The 21,207-nt window shown below is 53.2% G+C and overlaps 2 protein-coding genes and 1 non-coding gene across 3 annotated transcripts; all 3 read left to right on the top strand.

Moving 5' to 3' along the window:
* Window positions 1-1,501: 1,501 nt before the first annotated feature.
* Rpl18a (ribosomal protein L18a) lies at window positions 1,502-3,398 on the top strand. Its single transcript, XM_004666027.2, has 5 exons — window positions 1,502-1,594; window positions 2,482-2,661; window positions 2,741-2,870; window positions 3,077-3,186; window positions 3,270-3,398. Exons 1-5 carry the CDS (start codon window positions 1,577-1,579, stop codon window positions 3,360-3,362), a joined length of 531 nt encoding a protein of 176 aa, XP_004666084.1. The 5' UTR covers window positions 1,502-1,576; the 3' UTR covers window positions 3,363-3,398.
* On the top strand, window positions 2,900-3,031 carry LOC123457802. Its single transcript, XR_006635168.1, has one exon. It is a non-coding gene; the product is annotated as a small nucleolar RNA SNORA68 (small nucleolar RNA).
* A 2,515-nt stretch (window positions 3,399-5,913) lies between the features above and the next one.
* Window positions 5,914-16,371, top strand: Slc5a5 (solute carrier family 5 member 5). The gene is made up of 15 exons (XM_004665938.2): window positions 5,914-6,252; window positions 6,657-6,722; window positions 7,509-7,560; window positions 7,694-7,761; window positions 8,522-8,676; window positions 9,331-9,471; window positions 9,551-9,680; window positions 10,031-10,119; window positions 10,342-10,454; window positions 10,529-10,599; window positions 11,305-11,391; window positions 11,469-11,662; window positions 12,492-12,613; window positions 13,825-13,940; window positions 15,677-16,371. The coding sequence occupies exons 1-15, from the start codon at window positions 5,914-5,916 to the stop codon at window positions 15,833-15,835; spliced, it is 1,902 nt and encodes a 633-aa protein (XP_004665995.1). The 3' UTR covers window positions 15,836-16,371.
* The last annotated feature ends 4,836 nt before the right edge of the window (window positions 16,372-21,207 follow it).

Below are 21,207 nucleotides of genomic sequence, written 5' to 3'. Positions count from 1 at the left end.
TCTCCAGCCACAGCAAACAAACTCCAGACTTATGCGCCAACTTCTGCATCTAGCTTACATGGGTACCAGGGAATGGAACCTGGGTCTTTAGGCTTCCCTAGCAAGTGCCTTAACCGCTGAGCCATCTCTCCTGCACTTGAACAATAAAATTCTTTTTAAAATTACTGACAATTTCCATAATTATAGACAATAAGCCACGATAAGTCCCACCCCCTCACTTTCCCCTTCACAACTTTATTCTCCATCATATCCCTTCAAAACAATAAAATTCTTAAGAAGCTTGGACATGGGACTGGGGAAATGTATCATGCACATGAGGTTTTGAGTTCGATTAACAGCACCCAAATAAAAGGCTAGTGTGGTGGCATTCGCGCTGGGAACAAGAGGATGCCTGGGGCTTGCTGGCCAGCCAATCTATTTAGCAGCCTTTCTCAAAAAAAAAAAAAAAAAGCGAAACCGGCCCGGCATGGTGGCCCACACCTTTAATCCCAGCACTCGGGGGAGACAGCACTTTAGTTCAAGGCCAGCCTAAAACAACATGGTGAATTCCAGGTCAGTCTGGGCTAGAGGAAGACCTTACCATCAATCAATCAGTCAATCAATAAATAAAATAAAAGTGGAGGTGGTGTGGTGGTGCACGCCTTTAATCCCATCATTCGAGGCCAGCCTGAGATTACATAGTAAATTACAAATCAGCCTGAGGTAGAGTGAGACCCTACCTTGGTAAACCAAAAAGAAAAAAGTGAAGCCAGGTTGAAGAGTTGGCTCACTGGTTAAGGAGCTTGCTGGCAAAGCCTAATGGCCCAGGTTCGACTCCCCAGTACCCACAAAGTGGCACAAGCGTCTGGAGTTCGTGTATCTGATTTATGTGGGTTCATTTAGGCTTCTAAAGCAAGCGCCTTAATCACTAAGCCATTTTTGAAATGGCTGCTAGAGGTTCAGAACAGTCCTTGAATCCCCAAACCCTAAGTTCGCGTCTACTTTTAACCACAGAATTGGATAAAATAAGAATGAGAGGGATAATTGTTATACTTATTTAGGAAAGTACAAAAATCGAAAAGAAGAAAATAGTGTGCAGGGCGTGGAATCCCAGCAACTGGGGAAGCAGGGGTAGGAGGATCGCCGTGAGTGCAAAGTCACTCTGAAACTACATGAAGAATTCCAGGTCAGCCTGGGCTAGAGCGAGACCCTATCTAAAACCCCCTCCCCACTCCCGCAAAAAAAAAAAAAAAAAAAGGTAATAATGTCCAAGTGGAACACCAAACTGGAGACTACCGGAATGCCTACAATTCCCAGAATGCCCCTTGGGCTGACGCTACGTGACGCCCTGGGAGGAACTGGCGAGACTAACCGTGTTGCTTCTGGGAAATGTAGTCTCCTCGGGGAGAGAGGCAGGGCTGTGGACGTAGGGGACCCAAAGCCAATGAAGAAGCGACCTTCTCTGAGTGCTGGGTTTACTAGCCAATGGGCACGTGTAGTGTGGAGGGCCGGACTTCCGGCTGAGAACTCTTGGTGAGCGGCTGCGCAAAAGACACCACTTCCTTTTGAGGGTGGCGGCGAACGCAGAGGCAGCGCTATGAAGGCCTCCGGCACAGTAAGGCGGCAGCGACGGCGGCGGCGGGACTAGGGGTTGCAGCACGCGGTCTTGGTCGCCTCGGGGGCCGTGGTGGAGGCTCGTGCTGGCTTGTGTCGCGTGAGGCCGCCCCGGTGTGTCCTGCAGGCCGTGCGCCGCCAGCGCGATGCCGGCCAACATGGCGGGCGCGGAGAATGCGGAGGCCACGAGGCCGAGGCTGGGGCCACGAGGGGACTGCTTGGGATACGCCCGTGATCGGTGGGCGGTCAGGAGCGGGGTTATTGTTGAGTTCCAGCCCAGCCTGGGCTAGAGTGACCCTCAAATACTAGCAGCACCCAGGGTGCCGAGACCCTGCCTCCACGAAAACTGGCTCACGCCCATCCTCCAGCACTCGGGAAAAGGGCGCTGAGGCAGAAAGGAGCCTTGCTGTGGGTTCAGACTGAGACCCTGTTTCTACAAACGAGCAGGCCTGCTGACACATGCCTGTCATCCTAGCTCCTTGGGCAGCAGGGCAGGACTTCCAGGCCTATTGAAAGACGGGACTGGGAATGTGTCACAGCCATTAAATGCGCTTGCCTGCAAAGCCTGCCGGCCCGGGTTCGAATCCCAAGCCACCCATTTAAACTGGATGAAAAAATGTGGAGGCTTAAGCATCTGGCATTCGTGCAGAGAGAAGCTCTGGTGCTCCTGTACACAAGCAGAAACATGCATGTGTAGTGGCATGTGCCGGTGATGCCAGCCCTGAAGAGGTGCAGCTGGCCATTCCTTTCCAGAACTTGGGGTGCTAAGTGGGTCTGGGAGCAAGCAGTGTGCCTTCTGTATCTGTAAGCAGGGTATGATGCAGAGAGCAGAGGGTACAGCTGGGATGAATGGCTCCTGCTCACTCCTGTCCCGACTCTCCCCTACAGCTGCGGGAGTACAAGGTGGTGGGGCGCTGTCTGCCTACCCCCAAGTGTCGCACTCCACCCCTCTACCGAATGCGCATCTTTGCGCCCAACCATGTCGTGGCCAAGTCCCGTTTCTGGTACTTCGTATCGCAGCTGAAGAAGATGAAGAAGTCGTCGGGGGAGATCGTGTATTGCGGGCAGGTAATGGGACAGGGCTCGTGTTGGGGCGCTGGTGTGGGTCCTCAAACAATGGCCTCACTGTGCACTCTGCCTTCCCCAGGTGTTTGAGAAGTCTCCGCTGCGGGTGAAGAATTTCGGGATCTGGCTGCGCTATGACTCGCGCAGCGGCACACACAACATGTACCGAGAGTACCGCGACCTCACCACGGCTGGCGCCGTTACCCAGTGCTGTGAGTCCCTGTCTCAGGCTCCCCTTCCCCTCGCACCCCAACCCAAGGACTGCTGCTCCTTGTAGCTGCGGTTTAAACAGAGGTGCGGACAGCAAATGGACCATGTCGCCTTCAGAGGGCTATGTTATGCTCCCCGAAGTGAATCTGTAGGTCCCACAATCCTTAGCTGCAACCTGTGCCCATAGTAACCCTCTGCCCCTCCACAGACCGAGACATGGGCGCCCGACACCGGGCCCGTGCGCACTCCATTCAGATTATGAAGGTGGAGGAGATCGCAGCTAGCAAGTGCCGCCGGCCGGCTGTCAAGCAGTTCCACGTGAGTGCATTCCCTAGTGGGTGGCTGGGGAGTGGTTACCTGAAGACTCTGGAGCTACCCTTCTCAATCTTCCCCTTCCACAGGACTCCAAGATCAAGTTCCCACTACCCCACCGGGTGCTGCGGCGCCAGCACAAGCCGCGCTTCACCACCAAGAGGCCTAACACCTTCTTCTAGAGCCGCTGAGTCGAATAAATGTTTCAGTGGACAGAACTGCCTCTGGAGTGTTTCTCTTTTGTGCCCAGTGGGGGTGGGGCGCAGGATACCTCCTGGGGACATTATTAAGAACCCAGGACATGCCCTCCTGGTTCTTGTTTTGTTTCTGAGGTGGGTCCTTGTTCTGGAAGTGGAGGGCCTTACTGTGGCTTCTGTCTCCAGGGACACCAGAATTCTAGGCATGAGGCTAATCTCCCCCAGGGGCCCTGGCCTCCTTCGTATTAAGCCTCTTGGGTGGAACTGGGCCAGCAGAATGCTTGTGACCTTAGGCAGCCTTCAGAGGTAGCAGTGCTGGGGGAATGACACAAGGAGGTCGGCCCTCAGGCCCACTCCATCTCCCAGGGAGGTGGGTGAGCAGCAAGGTGACTGGCGGGCTAAGGCATGTGAAAGAGGCCTGCCTTGAGCACAGAACATGGGGTGAGTGCCTGACGCCCCTTCACAGTAGAGATCATCTAAGGCCAGGCCCTCGAGGCCCCTCATGCCGTTGCACTTGAGGGCTGGGTGCAGGGCCATGGTTTTTCCCCTGCCTTATACCCTTCCAACTTCCCTAAATGCTCAGAGGTCCCCAGATTTGATGGCTAGAAGATGGCATTTTGTGACTTGAATGAGCTCTGCTGGGGTCAGTGCCATTGGAGTCCCTGTTTTCCCTCAATTCTTCACTGTTAGTACTTCAATACTTCCAGGCCAGCCTGGCTGCAAGAGATAGGTAAAAAAGAAAATCCATTGGCTCCCTTCACAAGAGTAGGCGGCTACCATTTTCTTTATAGTGTGTACACGTTTTTCCTAATCTTGTGTGTTTCTCGGGCCCCTTCTCAGCAATCTCTGTTCAGGGCCTGTGACACTAGTAGGGGTAGATGAACCCTCAGCTGGGGTGAGCACAAGTTTCAAGAGTGGCATGAGGGTTCAGGACCCCCACTCTGCTCCCAAAGGCCCTAATGTGCACATTGACTACAAAGAACCCATCTTGTAGGTCTCCCTTGGCCTGTAAACTTCAGGGTCTTTAATGCACTGCACAGCTGTCACTAAGGCCTGAAGTTGCCCTCCCCACCACCCAGGCCTCTAATCAGCCCCAAACCCTGGGCCCTAGCACTAACTGCATGCCTCCCTCCCACGCTTCGTCCAGCCTGGCACCTCTTAACTCCAGAAGATGGAACCCTGGGCTCTATGACTCCACCTTAAGCACTGTAGGTGGGGAGTCAGCTTGTCACCTCTGGCAGGGATAGGTGGGAATGCTGTGCCGCGCGAGGAGGCCGCCAGGGGGCGGCAAAGGGCGTCTTTGCAATCCTGTGGGCTGTGGTTATCCGGAAAGCTGGGGCCCCAAATCCTGCCCCGCTGGTCCACCTGAGAAGCCCCGGGGTCCTGTGCGTGACCTGAAGACTCCTGCCCCCAGGTGATCCCCAGTCCCTGTGACACTCAGCCCAGGTAACTGGCCACCACCACCCTCTTACCTTTGCTCAGAAACAAGTCTCTGCCAAAAGAACCAGCAGCAAGTGAAGGGGCCGGTCAACATGGTGAACACCTGAGTAACCAGCCCTGGGGAAGCGGGGGCAGGAGGATTGCCACGAGTCAGGCCGGCCTGGGCTGTGTTGTCTAATTCAAGATAGAAGGAGTGAGGAAGGAAAAGATAAGGAAGGGAAAAGAAAAGTTGACCGCGATCTGGTTCCAAAGCTCTAGGAGAGGACTTTGCTCTGCTGTGTGTCTTTGGGGTCTGGTGCCTCTGGTTAGCACCTAGAAAAGATGCGGGAAGAGGGTCCTGATGGTGCCCGTACCTAGAAGGTGAGACTGGAGGGATAACGTCAACTACATGAGATTTTTGTGGGGGTGGCGGGGGCTTGAGGTAGGGTTTCAGTCTAGCCCGAGCTGACCTGGAATTCACTGTGTAGTCTCAGGGTGGCCTCAAACTCACGGTGATCCTTCTACCTCTGCCTCCCGAGTGCTGGGATTAAAGGCGTGCGCTACCACGCCCGGAAAGATTGTTTTTAAAAAGAGGGGCGGGGGAAGAAGGAGGACTGTTTCAGGCCGGTGTTAACCAATTTCAAGGTATTCCTCAGAGGCTGTTATCCACATTTCATATAGGGACACTGAGGCCCATATCCAAGGAAAGAATTCTCCAAGTATGTGCACTCAGGATTTGACCTCTGCCACTCAGTTTAGCTGGATTCCATGCTTCTTTCGCCCCAATCTAGAGAAAGACCCACGTGCCAGAGACTCAGGCACCCTGAGTCCCCAAAGGTCCCCTGTTCCACGGAGAGTGCTCCCGCGAGAGACCTACGCGCTTGGGGCTCTCCAGCTTCCACTTTCCTACCTGACAGCAGCCGGGACAAATTGGGACAAATTGTCACCAGAAGCGGAAAGTGCCTGCGAAGCCTCCCCTCCCCCTCCACGCCCCGGCCGCCCCCACGTGACATTCACCCACCCACCCCTCCCGCCGCGTGGAGGCGGTACCATACTGACCCCAAGCACGATAAATGCGCGGGGCGCGCGAGACAGCCGAGCATCCCGGGCCGGGACCATGGAGCGCGCCACCTTCGGGCCTTGGGACTACGCGGTGTTCGCCGGCATGCTGGCGGTGTCCACGGGCATCGGGTTGCGCGTGGGACTGGCCGGGGGCGGCCAGCGCAGCGCGGATGACTTCTTCACCGGGGGCCGGCAACTGGCGGCCGTGCCCGTGGGGCTGTCGCTGGCTGCCAGCTTCATGTCGGCCGTACAGGTGCTCGGCGTCCCGGCCGAGGCGGCGCGCTACGGCCTCAAGTTCGTGTGGATGTGCGTCGGCCAGCTGCTCAACTCGCTGCTCACCGCCGCGCTCTTCCTGCCCGTTTTCTACCGCCTGGGCGTCACCAGCACCTACCAGGTACCAAGCAGTCGCCAGAACCTTCTCTTCCGAGAAGAGGCCCTGGGCGTGAGGGGCAGGAAGGAGGAAGGACGAGCCGCTGTCCCCGGGCGAAGCGTCCTCCTGGACGTGACGCCTGTCCCCGTATGCCCAGGGACACTCCGCCAACCTGTGCGGTGCGGGGTCCGCCTACCAAGTCCCGGTGGGGACCACCTGGTGGCGCGCGCCTTCAGTCTGAGGGCTTGGGAAACAGAGGCAGTAGGATCATCACGAGTTCCAACCCAGCCTGGGCTACACCAGGAGACCCAGCAAGCGGACTTGGCTCCCGGGAGGGAGGGCAGGAATCATGAGGGTAGCTGAGGGACTCTCGAGTCCTCGGGTCACTTCCCCAAGTGATCGCGAGCCCTGCGATCCGTTCCCTGCAGTACCTGGAACTGCGCTTCAGCCGCCCCGTCCGGCTCTGCGGGACACTGCAGTACCTGGTGGCCACTGTGAGTGACGTGGGCCCTGAGCATACACTCGCTCGCAGCCCCATCCATCACATGTCCACGGAAGACCCGTGGACCCCTCCCCTGCCCAGCCTATTGCCCTTCCCTCACCACCACAGCGCGCATAGTCCCACCCTCGACGCCGAGGATCCCGCCCGATCCGGCAGGCCCCGCCCACAGATGCCTTGTTGCCCCCCTCCCACACCCCCAGGACCACAGCCCTTCCCTCACCTCCTAGGAGAAGCCTTCTCAATGGACCCCGCCCTTACTCTCTGAATGTCCCCGCCCACATTCCGCTCAAGCCCCGCCCACAAATTCTGAGGCAGCCCCTCCCATGTGTCCATTCTGTCTCCCCCCACCAGAGGCCAGGCCTCTCCCCCTGCCCAGCCTGCAGGACTCAGTTCCCGTGGAGTCTTCCTCTGCCCCGCCCGGAAACCGCCCCCTGCTCCAAATCCCACCCATATACTACATGGCCCCACTCATACCTTAGTTCTGAAGGCAGCCCCACTGGTCTCTCCCACGCACCCACCCTGGACCCACACACCACACCCCCATGTGCAGGGTCCTTGGAAGTCATTGTTGGTCCCACCCACTCAAGTCCCTGCCTCACCCAACCAAGTCCCTGCCCCATAGGCCCCACCTCCATCCTGTGCAACCACGCCCAGTCCCAACAAATACCAAGTACCAGCTGTGGCCCCGCCCTCATTCCGATCAGGACACCCCCCCCCCCCCCGTCCTCGCCCCTGTCTTACCTAAAGCCCTGCGCTGTCTCCCCCCAACCCCCCGCAGACGCTGTACACTGGCATCGTGATCTATGCACCTGCGCTCATCTTGAACCAAGGTCTGACTGTGACATGTGGGGAAGGGTGTTGGGGACAAATCCCAGGCTGGACCCAAGCAGAGCAGCTCAGAACACGTAGCCACGTTCGTTCACCCCACGTGGTGGCCTAATGGGGGAGTGTCTTTTTACACAGTGACCGGCTTGGACATTTGGGCCTCACTCCTGTCCACAGGCGTCATCTGCACCTTGTACACCACCGTGGTGAGTGGACCCTGAACCCAGCCCACTGGGTCACTCTTGGGGAGATGAGCTGGTGTCACACTCCCTACCTCCCCCATCCTCCAAGGAAGCCCCTGGCCTACCCTGGTCTCTCTGATGCTCTGAAGGGCTCACTGGCCAAGCCACCTTCAGGAATGGCTGGGTCTAGGAGCCCCGACAGAGTGGGCTCCATCAGCTTGAGGGTTCTATTCTTCTGGCTTCCTGCCCAGCAGAAGTCAGGTCGGAGCTGGCCCAGGGCCCAAGTCCCTTTGCTCTGATTTGGGTCCTATGTCCAGGCTTGGCCACTCAAGGCCATCTGAGGGACTGGGATGTTCTGCTTGGCTATTCCTGGAGCTCAGAGCAGTCAGGTTGTCCAGAATGGCATGATAGAGGGAGAGGGACTTCTCCAAAGAACAGTCCCAAACAGCTTAGGATCCCAGCTCTGGGAAGGCTGAAGCAGGAAGGTCGCGAGTTCCTGGGGCTACAGAGTGAGTTCTAGGTCAGCCTAGGCTAGAGTGAGGCTCTGCTCCAAATGAACCAACCAAAGCCCAACATAATGACAACGATGACTACAGGTGTCCACAGCATCACTCTGTCAGTGTCTGTCCCACTCATTATCTTCTTGCATGAGAAGGTACACTAACCCCGTTTTACCAGACTGACCAGAACCCTGGTCCCTGACACCACCGGAAGCCAGGCTGGGATACCCAGGGCCAAGTCCCTATTGGTCACACAGCCTGACCACACTCTCTGACCTGCACAGGGCGGCATGAAGGCCGTGGTGTGGACAGACGTGTTCCAGGTGGTAGTGATGCTCAGTGGCTTCTTCGTGATCCTGGCCCGTGGGTCTGTGCTCCTGGGTGGGCCCTGGACTGTGCTCAGACTCGCCCAGAACCACTCCCGGATCAATCTCATGGAGTAAGAGAAATGGTTTTGGAGACAGTCACTCTGTGACTCTGTAGACCAAACTGACTTCAAACTCGTGACAATCCTCCTGCCTCAGCCTCTATGAATCCTTGAGGATAGACATAGATGAGTCAGTGAATGACAACAAAAAAATTCAATCTGATGAACTCCTATATTTTAAGTTTTTATTTTTATTTACTTATTAGTGAGAGAGAGAGAATATGGGTGTGCCAACGTCTCTAGCCACTGCAAACCAACTCCAGATACATGTGCCTTCTTGTGCATCTGGCTTACATGGAACCTGGAAAATCAAACCTGGGTCCTTAGGCTTCACAGGCAAGCACCTTAACAGTTAAGCCATTTTTCCAGCCCTTAGTTATATTTTAAAATCCACTCCTAGAGCTGGGACTGGTGGTGCAAGCCTTTGATCCCAGCACTTGGGAGCAGAGATAGGATCACCATGAATTCAAGGCCACCCTGAGGCTACATAGTGAATTCCAGGTCAGCCTGAGCTAGAGTGAGACCTACCTCGAAACACCAAAATAAATAAATAAATCCCACTCCTAATGCCCTTTAAGGTCTAGAAGAGCCACCTGTGACTCTTGAGAGGGTGAAGTCAGTGTGACATTCTCACAAGACGATTGACTTGTGCTGTCCCCTACCCAGCTTCGACCCCGATCCTCGGAGCCGCTACACAGTTTGGACATTTCTGGTGGGTGGCACACTTGTGTGGCTCTCCATGTATGGAGTGAACCAGGCCCAGGTACAGCGGTACGTGGCCTGCCGCACCGAGAGGAAGGCCAAGCTGTGAGTATGTGGGGATGACACCGGACAGCTTCAGGGACCTGCTGTCCTCTACCTGTCCTGAGGCTGCCCCTCCCCCTAGGGCCCTGCTTGTCAACCAGCTGGGTCTGTTCCTCATTGTGTCCAGTGCCGCCTGCTGTGGCATTGTCATGTTTGTGTTCTACCGGGACTGTGACCCTCTCCTCACAGGCCGCATCTCAGCCCCAGACCAGGTGAACCCCCTCGGTGTACCCCACTTCCCTGTCTGGGAGGGATTGGAGCTGGAACAGGGTTCTGGACCTAAGGCACTGCCTGTGCAAAGGCTCTGAGGCAGGAAGGTGCTCACAGGAGGATCTAGGAGGAGCTGGGGACAGTAGGGAGCCACAGGAGTGGTACAGATGACCTAAGGGAGGGTACTGGGGAGGTTGAGACAGGGGTCTTGCAGCCCAGGCTAGCTTGGAACTTGAGACCCTGCTGCAGAGGCCCCTCCCTCTAGAAGCTTCCATCCTGAGTCCTGAGAGGTGAGGATACAGAAAGTGGTACCGGGCATTGCCATCAGCCTAGGCCCCTCTGCTCCCCACAGTACATGCCTCTCCTAGTGTTGGATATCTTCAAAGACCTGCCTGGTATCCCTGGGCTCTTCTTGGCCTGTGCCTACAGTGGCACGCTCAGGTGAGCCAGACCCAGAGTCCCCAGCACCTCTGGTCTCCACAATTGGCCATCTCTCTCCAGGGATGTACGTGAGTCACAGTGGACATTTGGTCCTGGGTGGGATCTGGTGGAGGGTCTCAAGCCATAGTGTGCACTAGGCTGAGTGGTGTGGGTGGTTGGGTGTCAGGTGCCTGTGACCTGGGGTCAGTCCTGACACCACTCCTCTGCTTGGCTGTCCCTCAGTACAGCATCCACCAGTATCAATGCCATGGCGGCTGTCACTGTGGAGGACCTCATCAAGCCCCAGATGCCTAACCTGGCACCCAAGAAACTTGTCATCATCTCCAAGGGGCTCTGTGAGTTTGGGGGGTTGCAGGTTGGGAAGACTGGGTAGCTTTCATCATTGACCCTGTCACCCCGTCTGCCACAGCACTTATCTACGGCTCTGCCTGCCTCATAGTGGCCGCTCTGTCCTCACTGCTGGGTGGCGGTGTCCTGCAGGTGAGCCTGTCCCACACTATCCCTCCCTGGCCCCCATACAAGATCCCCCCCCCCAGCCAAGGCTCAGAGAGGCTTCCATGGGTGGGGGAGACAGAAGTGGGTCCCAGGAGTCCTGCAGCTGGGAACAAGGGGAGACCTGGGAGGTGTGGCCTTAGGGACAGAGAGGAGGAGGAATTAGCATCATGTTGGGCATGATGCATGGGCTCCTATTGTCCCAGCCCAGGGAGGCAGAGGCAGGAGGATCAGGAGTTGAAGATCATCCTCAGCTGCATAGTGAATTCCAGGCCAGCCTAAGCTTCATGAGACCCTTCAAAAAAAAAAAAAAAATGTAAAAAGATATAATCACCATCTTTATTTCCTTAATGTTTTGATTTATTTATGTGGGAGAGAGGGGAAAAGACAGTATGGGGGGGGGGATGCCAGGGCCTGCAGCCTCTGCAAACAAACACAGGCAGCACTTTGTGCATCTGGCCTTACTAGGCACTGAGGAATTGAACCCAGGTAGGCAGGCTGTGTGGGCAAGTGCTTCAACAAGAGCCATCTTCCCGACCCCGCCATTTTTGCTTAAGACTAAGGAGCCCCCTCCCCTTTAGGGAAACTGAGGCACGGATAAGACTGAAGGTCTGTAGGAGTTCCTCAGGTCCTGCTTTCCTCACGGGTAAACTGAGGCCTGGAGGGAGATCAGTCCCTCCCTTTCTTTGACAGGGCTCCTTCACGGTCATGGGAGTGGTGAGCGGCCCCCTGCTGGGCGCCTTCGTGCTGGGGATGCTGCTGCCCGCCTGCAACACACCGGTAAGCGTGGGCGGGGCCGAAGGGAGGGGCCGGCCCGGTAGACTGAAGTCCCATCCTCACTTTGGCTCCGCCCTCAGGGCGTCCTGTCGGGGCTGGTCACAGGCTTGGCTCTCTCCCTATGGGTGTCCCTGGGTGCCACACTGTACCCGCCCAGCGAGCAGACCATGGGGGTCCTGCCCACCTCCGCCAGCGGCTGTGAGGCTCTGGCCACCAATGTCTCTGTCCTCCTGGATCCGCTGGTTGCTGCCAGTGGCTCTGGCAGGGTCTCCAGGTGAGCAGCTCCATGGAGGGGAAGCTGGACTAATGGCGGGGGCTGGGGGAGCAGGGGGTTGGGAAGGGACCTGAACCAGAGGGATGAACATTCCTGAACGGCCAGTTCAAAGGTTCAGGGGCCAGATTCCATTTCCTGTTGTCTGGCGACAGTGAGGCGGGATGGGCCTCACAGGGGAAAGGAGCCACCTAACACACCATGCCAGGAAAATTGCTTTGTTCCTGGTTGTTGTTGTTGCTGGGTTTTTTTTCCCTCTAGCCCAGGCTGACCTGGAATTCACTATGTAGTCTCAGGGTGACCTCAAACTCACCACGATCCTCCTACCTCTGCCTCTCAAATCCTGGGATTAAAGGCATGTAACACCACACCTGGCTAAATGGGTTTTTTACGTTTATTTTATTTGTTTGTTTGAGACCAGGGTCTCATGTGGCCCAGGCTGGCCTCATGAAGAGACCTCTGTATGGAGAGCCAAGGCTGGCTTTGAACTTCTGATCCTCCTGCCTCTGTTTCTCATTGATGAGGGAATTCAGACACTAATCAGTCGTGAACAAGGAGGATGAGGAGCGGGGGGGGGGGGGAGTGGGAGGGGGGATGGCTCAGTGGGGTAAAGTGCTTGCTGGCAACCATGAGGACCTGAACTCAATTGCCAGAAAGCATCCACATAAAACACACTGTAACCCCAGTACTGGAAAGGCAGAGACAGGAGGATCCCTGGGATCTTGGCTCAGGTCTAGCCAAATCAGAGAGCTCTAGGTTCAGTGAGAGACCCTGTCTGCAAAAGAAGTGCATGAGCCAAGGTTGGAAGGCTGTCACCTTGTCTCCACCTCAGCTCTGTGGACGCTGGCCGGCCAGCCCTAGCCAATACCTTCTACGCCATCTCCTATCTGTACTACGGGGCACTGGGCACGCTGAGCACCGTGGTATGTGGAGCCCTTGTCAGTTACCTGACAGGTAAGCAGGGAGAGTCCTCGAGGTCACTTTATCCATTTCCTGCCTCAAGCCTCTTCCCAGCAGGGAGAGCAGAAAGGTTTTCCCACCAGGCCCTGTGCTTGACACATTGGCACACTGTGGGCTGTGTCACCTTCACGATGACCTTGTGCATCACAAGGGTCCAACTGTTTTGCCAAAGTGGCAACTGAGGCAGCCCAGCTGCCTCTGTCCACCCGAGACTGAGTTCTTGCACTGGCCACTGGGCTGGGGACGCTGTCCACGGTGCTGAAACGACCTGTCCTCAGGGGAACTGCGACGCTCCTGTCCTTCAGGAACTGAATTATTTTCTTTGAGACAGGATTTCTTTTTGTAGCCCAGGCTGGCCTCCATGTCATGGCGATCCTTCTGCCTCAGCTTCCCAGGCCTGAGATGGCAGGTGTGCACCATGGCCCTCAGCCCAGGTTCCACTTTTATTTATTTTATTTTTGGACATGTAGAATCTCATATAATCTGGGCTAGCATTGAAGTCACTATATACCTGAGAATGTTCTTGAACTTCTAATCCTCCTGCCTCCACCTCCTGAGTGCTGGCAGGGGGTCACACGGTTCTGTAAATCAAAGTCAGAGCTTCATGCACGCTGGGCAGATGCTCTACCAAACAGAACCCCAGCCTTGAGCTCCCAGTTCTTGGAAGCAGCTTAACATTCCTTGACATTCTCCCATGGGGACACCACACACAACCTCAGAAATGTCACACTGACCAAATTCACGCACTGGACATTCCAAGTCCTTCAAGGTAGACATATACCTATCATGCCAACACTTGGGAGGCTGAGGGAGGAAGATCATTGTGACTTTGAGGCTAGCTTATGCTACAGAGCAAGATCCTATTTCCAGAAAACTGGTAGTGGATTCCTGTCATTGCAGAAACTCAGGAAGCCAAGGCAGGAGGATTGTCATGAGTTCCAGAATAGGCTGACATACAAAGAGAGACCCAATCATAAGAAAATAAAATAAAAGCTAAATATGGTAGCTAATGCCTTTAATCCCAGCACTCAGGAGGCTGAGGCAGGAAAATCACCCTGAGTTCAAAGCCAGCTTGACTAAGCAGATGAGGAAACAGGTTCCTGTCCCACAGTAACGGCTTTTGCTTCAACTGGGGGGCACCTATCAGGGCACCTTGAGCCCTCTACTGCCCCTTCGCTAAAGTCTACTTCCTCCTTGTGCTGCAGGCCCCACCAAGCACAGCACCCTGGGCCCTGGGCTGCTGTGGTGGGACCTGGCCAGGCAGACGGCATCAGTGGCGCCCAAGGAGGGTGTGGATGCTCTGGACAACAGCATGATGAAGGTTAGACTCAAGCTGGGGTGTTGGACACTTGGGGTTCGAAATGATCCATTAGATCCACTGGGGAATGACATCGTGAAGACACTCAGATGAGGCTATCCTTCCCACCAGGGAGCACAGTTTTAATTATTGATTTTTGTCATATTCAAGTTGTTTTTTGAAGCAATTATGTTCTGCCTGTGGTAGGGGGAGTTGCTTTACCCTTAAGATGTCCATAGAAAATATCTTGTAGGCCAGGCATGGTGGTACATGCTTTTAATCCCAGCACTTGGGAGGCAGAGGCAGGAGAATCATTGCGAGTTTAAGGCCACCCTGAGACTTCATAATGAATTCCAAGTCAACCTAGGCTAGAGTGAGACCCTATCTCAACACCCCCCCCAAAAAAACCCAGAAAATATGTAAAAATGGCATTTAGCTGGGCATGGTGGTGCACACCTTTAATCCCAGCACTCGGGAGGCAGAGATCTTCATGAGTTCAAGGCCACCCTGAGACTACCAAGTGAATTCCAGGTCAGCCTGGGCTAGAGTGAGACCCTACCTTGAAACCACCCCTCCCCCACAAAAATGTCATTGTTTCTTCAAAAGTGAGCAAACTTACATAAGAAACATGAGCAGAGGGCTGGAGAGATGGCTTAGCGGTTAAGCGCTTGCCTGTGAAGCCTAAGGACCCCGGTTCGAGGCTCGGCTCCCCAGGTCCCACGTTAGCCAGATGCACAAAGGGGTGCACGCGTCTGGAGTTCATTTGCAGAGGCTGGAAGCCCTGGCGCGCCCATTCTCTCTCTCCCTCTATCTGTCTTTCTCTCTGTGTCTGTCGCTCTCAAATAAATAAATTTTAAAAAAAATTAAAAAAAAAGAAACATGAGCAGAGCTGGATGGGCCAGGGTTGAGCTAAACTATGTGAACATTGAGGCTGGGAAATGCTGAGATGGGGTGCTGGAGCCATGTTACCTGATCAAAACTACTCAGAGGGACAAGTTGCTTATCAGCAGATGACACTAGAAATAAGATACTAAAACATCTCATTGATCCAGGCCATGGTGGAGCATACCTGTGAGACTAGTTTTGTATACAAAGTGAGATCCGGTCTCAAACCATCAAACAATGCCAGGGCTGTGGCTCAGTGAGTAGAGTATTTGCCTAGCATGTACAAAGCCCTGGGTTCCTCCCTAGCACTGCTAAAAGATAATGTAGTGGTGCAGGTGGCAGGTGGATCAGGAGTTCAAGGCCAACCTGAGACTACAGAGTGAATTCTAGGTTAGCCTAGAATGAGTGAGACCCTGCCTGGGAAATCCAAAACAAAGGAGATCAAAATTAATTAAAATAACAGGGTGGGGCTGTAATTGGAGCAGCCAGGAAGCTGGAACAGCCAGCTGGAGGGGTGACCTGGGGAGATCTTGAGTGAAATGTCCTGGGCAGACCTAGCAGGTGTAGAGATCCATGACAGGGATGCCACTGGCTGGGATGTTTCACACCTTCCTTCAGCTGCTGTGGGAGAAGAGAAGGAAGAGGAGGAAAGAGGAAGAGGCCAGCATTAGAGAATTAAAGGCCTGGGCTGTAGTGAGTGACCTAGGAACACTACATGACAGAGGTATGGGAGCAGAGGGACACGTGTGAGCCTGCGGCAGGTCCCGCGCTGCCCGCGGAGTGGGCCTTGGATTCCCAGCTTGGGACTTCCAGATGCCCAAAGGGACAGGATGTCTCATAGGGTCTTTCTTCTCCCCTTTCCCCCTCCTCCGCAGCGTCTAGAAGAAACCCCTATGGGATCCAAAAAGCCACCTAGCTTCCTGCCCTCCGATGAGGACCGCCTGCTGTTCACAGGGCAAGAAGAGGCGGTGGGCCACTGGACCCCCGCCAGTGCCCGGAGGGTGGGACCCGACCTGAGCGAGTCCAATATCTGAGGGCTGGGCCGGCTACCAGCCTGGACTCTGATTGGCTGAATGCGATCATATGCAAATAACCGTTGATATAGTCTCCGCCCCTGTGAGGAGGGGCGGGGCTTCATTTCACCCAATCCTTGTTCCTAAAGCACACTCCAGACCTGAGACGCTGCACCCCCTGTTCCCCTAACCAAGGTCAGCTGTTCTCCATCTACAATGGAAAGATGTTGGGGTTCTTACTGAAAAATACAGAAACCCGGTCCCAAAAACAGGAAGGAAGGCCCCAACTTTCCTTTCAATGTGTTCAACTTCACCAACGTCTGTGTTCCATTTCACAGGTAGAGAAATTGAGACCCAAGCAGGGCATGGTGGCACACACCTGTAATCCCAGCAATCTGGGAGGCTGAGACAGTATTGCTACTAGGTAGAAGGATGGAGCTCAAGGCCATCCTTGACTACATAAAGAGTTTGAAGGCTGGAGAGATGGCTTAGCGGTTAAGCGCTTGCCTGTGAAGCCTAAGGACCCCGGTTCGAGGCTCGGTTCCCCAGGTCCCACGTTAGCCAGATGCACAAGGGGGCGCATGCGTCTGGAGTTCGTTTGCAGTGGCTGGAAGCCCTGGCGCGCCCATTCTCTCTCTCTCCCTCTATCTGTCTTTCTCTCTGTGTCTGTCGCTCTCAAATAAATAAATTAAAAATTAAAAAAAAAAAAAAAGAGTTTGAGGACAACCTGGGTTCCATGAGACCCTGTCTCAAAAACAACAACAAGCAAACAAATGAAACCCAGGACAACAACAACAACAAGGAAATATGAGATGGCTCAGCAGTTCAAGGCACTTGCTTACACTGCTGGACCAGGCTCAATTCTCCAGCCACCCATGCAAGACAGACACAAAAAGTGGCACCTGTATCTGGAGTTTGTTTGCAGGGGCAAAAGGCTCTGGTGCGTACGCACACACACAAATGTTTAAAGAATACATACTGAACTGTGTTAGTGGTATGGCTCTGCCAAGCATGAGAAAGGCACCAGCTCCATCCCTTATCACTGCAGATTGTTTTTTAAAAAAACTTTTAAAATATTTATTTATTTGAGAGAGAGAATGGGCACGCCAGGTCCTCCAGCCATTGCAAAGTACTCGAGATGCATGTGCCCCTTGTGCATCCATCTGGCTTACATGGGTCCTGAGGTGTCGAACCTGGGTCCTTTGGCTTTGCAGGCAAATGCCTTAACTGCTAAGCCATCTCTCCAGACCCAGATTGTTTTTTTTTTAATAGTGGAAGGAACCATGCGTGGTGGCACATGTCTTTAATCCCAGCACTCAGGAGGTAGAGGGAGGAGGATTGCCACGAGTTCAAGGACACCCTGAGACTACGTAGTGAATTCCAGGTCAGCCTGAGCTAGAATGAAACTCTACTTCAAAAAACATAAACAAATAAACAAAAAAAAAAAAGTGAAAGGAGACATAGACAGCCAGAAATACAAGGCAAAGGTTGGAATGAGGTGTCTACAAGCTGCAGAACCGGGGGACTGCAGCTACCAGAGGCCAGGGGAGGGGCTTTCTGTCTTAGACTCCACCTCATGAGACACATGAACCTGTGGCATCTCTCTCTCCGGCATCTCTCTCTCCCTTTTTTTTTTTTTTTTTTTTTTTTTTTGTAGGGTCTCACTGTAACCCAGGCGGACCTGGAATTCAGAGTGTAGTCTCAGGGTGGCCTTAAACTACTCATGGTGATGCTCCTACCTCTGCCTCCCAAGTGCTAGGATTAAAGGCGTGTTCCACCACACCTAGCTTTCTGTGAGTACATTTCTGTTGTGATGGGCCACCCAGTCTGTGATCATTAGTTCCAGCAGCCACAGAGCCCTGGTACACACCACCTGCTGCTCTCTCCAACCTTAGACCCCACTTTGTTTGTTTGCTCTATTACAGTGCTAGGGATGGAAGCTAGGGTCTTGTACATGCTAAGCAAGTGTTTTGCCACTTACTACTGAGCCACACACCCACACCTTGTGTTTTGTTGTCGGAGTCTTCAGCAAACCTGTCTGGCTGCCGTCTAAAGATTTCTCTGTGTTGTTGTGTCTGAGGATATTTTGTTCCTTTTCACTGCTAAGTAATATTCTACTGAGTGTACATACAGCAGTGTGTCACTTGTCATAGGTGGATGGACATCTGGGGTGTTTCCAGCTTTTTGTTATAACAAATAAAATCACTGTGAATGTTTGTGTGCAAGTCTGTGCAGACATGCTTTATTGGCTCTGGAAGCTATGAGATCTACAGCCATGAGTTCAGTGAACTTATCAGGATGTCAAAATTGTATAGATGGCCAGGTGTAGTGGTACATGCCTTTAATCCCAGCACTCAGGAGGCAGAGGTAGGAGAATTGCAGTGAGTTCAAGGCCACCCTGAGAATACATAGTGAATTTCAGGTCAGCCTGGGCTAGAGCGAGACCCTACCTCGAAAAACCAAAAAAAAAAAAAGTGTAGATGAATGCCTAAATAACACATAACACAGCATAATATCTATTTCCACACCACCCACATAGCACGAGGAATTGTAAGTCATCCAGACTCGATTTAAAGTCTATGAGAAGCCAGCATACATCTTTAATCCCAGCACTCAGGAGGCAGAGGTAGGAGGAGAAGGACCACCATGAGTTTGAGGCCACCCTGAGACTACATAGTGAATTCTAGGTCAGCCCGGGCTACAGTGAGACTCTACCTGTAAAAGAAGAAAAAGGAGAAGGAGGAGAAGGAGAAAAATCAACGTCTATGAGAGGAAGTCAGGTGTGGTAGCTCATGTATGATCCCAGCACTTAGGAGTCTGAGGCAGGAGGATAGCCACAAGTTTGACATCAGCTTGGGCTGCAGAGTGAGACTGTTTCAAAACTCTCAAAGCAACAAAACAAAATAACAAAAAAAATGCACAGAAGAAGTAGGGGGAGTGGTTCATGGTGCAGTAGTACCTTGAGCTCATCCAGCACTAGGAAAAGACAGTCACCAGAGGACATGGGCACACACACTGAAAACCCCAACCCATGGAATACAAAGGACCTGAGGGGACTCAGGTCTGGGTATCCATGGGGATTCTGGAAGACATGCCCCACAGATCCCAAACACAGGGGACAATGGCACTTTTGTTCCTTGTGGTGAATACCCCTTTGATTAAATGGATGTCTTGTTAATTTTTTGCATGTGTGTGTATGCATACATGCATGTGCACATGCCAGGGTCTCTTGCCCTGCAAACAAATGCCTATCCAGCTTTATATGGATCACTAGTGAATTGAGCCCTGGCTAGAAATCTTTGCAAGCAAGCACTGCTAGCCACTGAGCCCGTGGATATGTTTTCTAGAGATGACTGTGCATGCTGGTCTCAGTACTTTTTCTTGCCTTAGTGCAGTGGCCAGCATTGCTAGCTATCACTAGAGTAGCCATGGTAATGAGCATCCCTGCCTCTCTTTGGAATATGTCCCTTTCAGGTGTCTCTACCCAGCAGGATGCCGGTGGCTCCCTTCTGGTCACCATATTATTCAGGTTAATTTTCTCTTATTCCCTTTACTTAAGAAAACATCAGGAATGGCTGTTGAATATCAGCAGATGTTTTCCAGCATGGTGGGATGGTCTTGCAGTATTTTCTCTTTTCATCTTTACACGTCATGAGAGGGGCTCTCTGTACTGTGTTTTCCTGGTCTGTTGCAGTCCACGCTCTGCCCACCCTGGCAAGCTGTCCTTTCAGCACAGCTGAATTCAATCTCCTTGTGTTGTTTTAAGCATGTTTTGAAGGCACAGGCTCTTGACCTCCCTGTTTTCTTGGGACTTCTGGGAGCTCTGTGTAAACTGGTGACCTAGTTCCACCAGCTCCCAAGACCCTCTCCAAGAAGCCCTTGTCCCCTCAGTACCCCACTGCCTTACCCAGGCTGTGACCTAGGTTCCACCTGAGTCTGCATGCCCATCCCCCAGTCCTGGTGACAGTCCTCCTAAAGGGTCAGGAGTGCTCCGCCCCTCCTGGGCTGAAGTCTTCCCTGCTGATTTCGGAATCCATCCCGGAGGCCAAGAGGGAGGTCCTGCATTCCTGTTCCCTGTGGTGCAGCGGGAGACTTGTCAGGTAGCCAGGCGGAACAGACCCAAGGACCAGGCCTGAAGCAGTTCTCTTCCTGCTGCTGGGGCAGCTTCAGGCTTGGCTGGCTCCAGGAGCACCCTCGACTCACAAACACAGGGATCACTGGCCATGGTGGTGCACACAGATCATCTCATGATTTAGAAGGTGGAGGCAGGCAATTCAAGAGTTTAAGCCCAGTCTCAGCTATTTAGGGAGTTTAAGGCCAGTCTGGGCTACATGGACCCATCTCAAAAAAGTAAAAATTGGGCCACACGTGGTGGCACACACTTAATCCCAGCACTTGGGAGGCAGAGGTAAGCAGATTGCAGTGAGTTCTAGACCACCCTGAATTCCAGATCAGCCTGGACTAGAGTGAGACCCTACCTTGAAAAATAAAAACAACAACAAAAAAGTAAAAAAAAGTAATGTGGTAAACTGTCCTTGCACCTATAAATAACCCCCACCCATGCTCGTGCAAGAAAACCTATTAAGGGGGATGGAGAGATGGCTTAGCGGTTAAGGTGTTTGCCTGAAAAGCCAAAGGATTCCTGCTCAACTCTCCAGGACCCACGTAAGCTAGAGGCACAAGGGGGCACATGCATCTGGAGTTCGTTTGCGGTGGTTGGAGCCCCTTGCGTGCCCATTCTCTCTTTCTCTCCCTCAAATAAATAAATAAATAAATAAGTATATTTTTAAAAAGCCTATTAGGGCTGGAGAGATGGCTTAGCAGTTAAGCGCTTGCCTGTGAAGCCTAAGGACCCCAGTTCGAGGCTCCGTTCCCCAGGTCCCACGTTAGCCAGATGCACAAGGGGGCGCACGTGTCTGGAGTTTGTTTGCAGTGGCTGGAGGCCTTGGCGCGCCCATTCTCTCTCTCTCCCTCTATCTGTCTTTCTCTCTGTGTCTGTCGCTCTCAAATAAATAAATTTAAAAAAATTTTAAAAATTAAAAATAAATAAATCAATAAATTTTTAAAAAAATTTAAAAAGCCTATTAAACTAAGTGGGCCACAGTAACAACAGGAAACATCAGAGCAGAACTAGGCTGGTGAGGACAGGAGAAGGTAATGGGGGTGAATATAATCAAAGTACATTATATACATATACAATTGTCAAAATTAGAATTGAAAAAGAAAAAGAGTATGGGAGCTGCGGATAATGCATGAGGGTGAAGACAGGAGTTTCAATTCCAGCACCGACATAAATGTCTAGTGGGTGTCCTGGGTTTGAGAGAGAAACCCTTGCCTCAGAAGATAAAGGGGAGGTAACCTCAGGTACACACACACCACACATGCACACACGC

Source organism: Jaculus jaculus, chromosome 1, assembly GCF_020740685.1.
Source record: "Jaculus jaculus isolate mJacJac1 chromosome 1, mJacJac1.mat.Y.cur, whole genome shotgun sequence".
Classification (NCBI taxonomy): Eukaryota; Metazoa; Chordata; class Mammalia; order Rodentia; family Dipodidae; genus Jaculus; species Jaculus jaculus.
The sequence above is the reverse complement of the archived record's forward strand: the minus strand, read 5'-3'. Positions and strand labels throughout refer to the sequence as shown.

Coding starts and splice junctions, on each gene's coding strand:
- Slc5a5 (XM_004665938.2), top strand. CDS start 5,914: ATGGAGCGCGCCACCTTCGGGCCTTGGGACTACGCGGTGTTCGCCGGC. Junction 9,472..9,550: donor ACCGAGAGGAAGGCCAAGCT/GTGAGTATGTGG, acceptor CCCTCCCCCTAG/GGCCCTGCTTGTCAACCAGC. Junction 10,600..11,304: donor TGGGTGGCGGTGTCCTGCAG/GTGAGCCTGTCC, acceptor TTTCTTTGACAG/GGCTCCTTCACGGTCATGGG.
- Rpl18a (XM_004666027.2), top strand. Junction 2,662..2,740: donor AGATCGTGTATTGCGGGCAG/GTAATGGGACAG, acceptor TGCCTTCCCCAG/GTGTTTGAGAAGTCTCCGCT. Junction 3,187..3,269: donor CGGCTGTCAAGCAGTTCCAC/GTGAGTGCATTC, acceptor CCCCTTCCACAG/GACTCCAAGATCAAGTTCCC.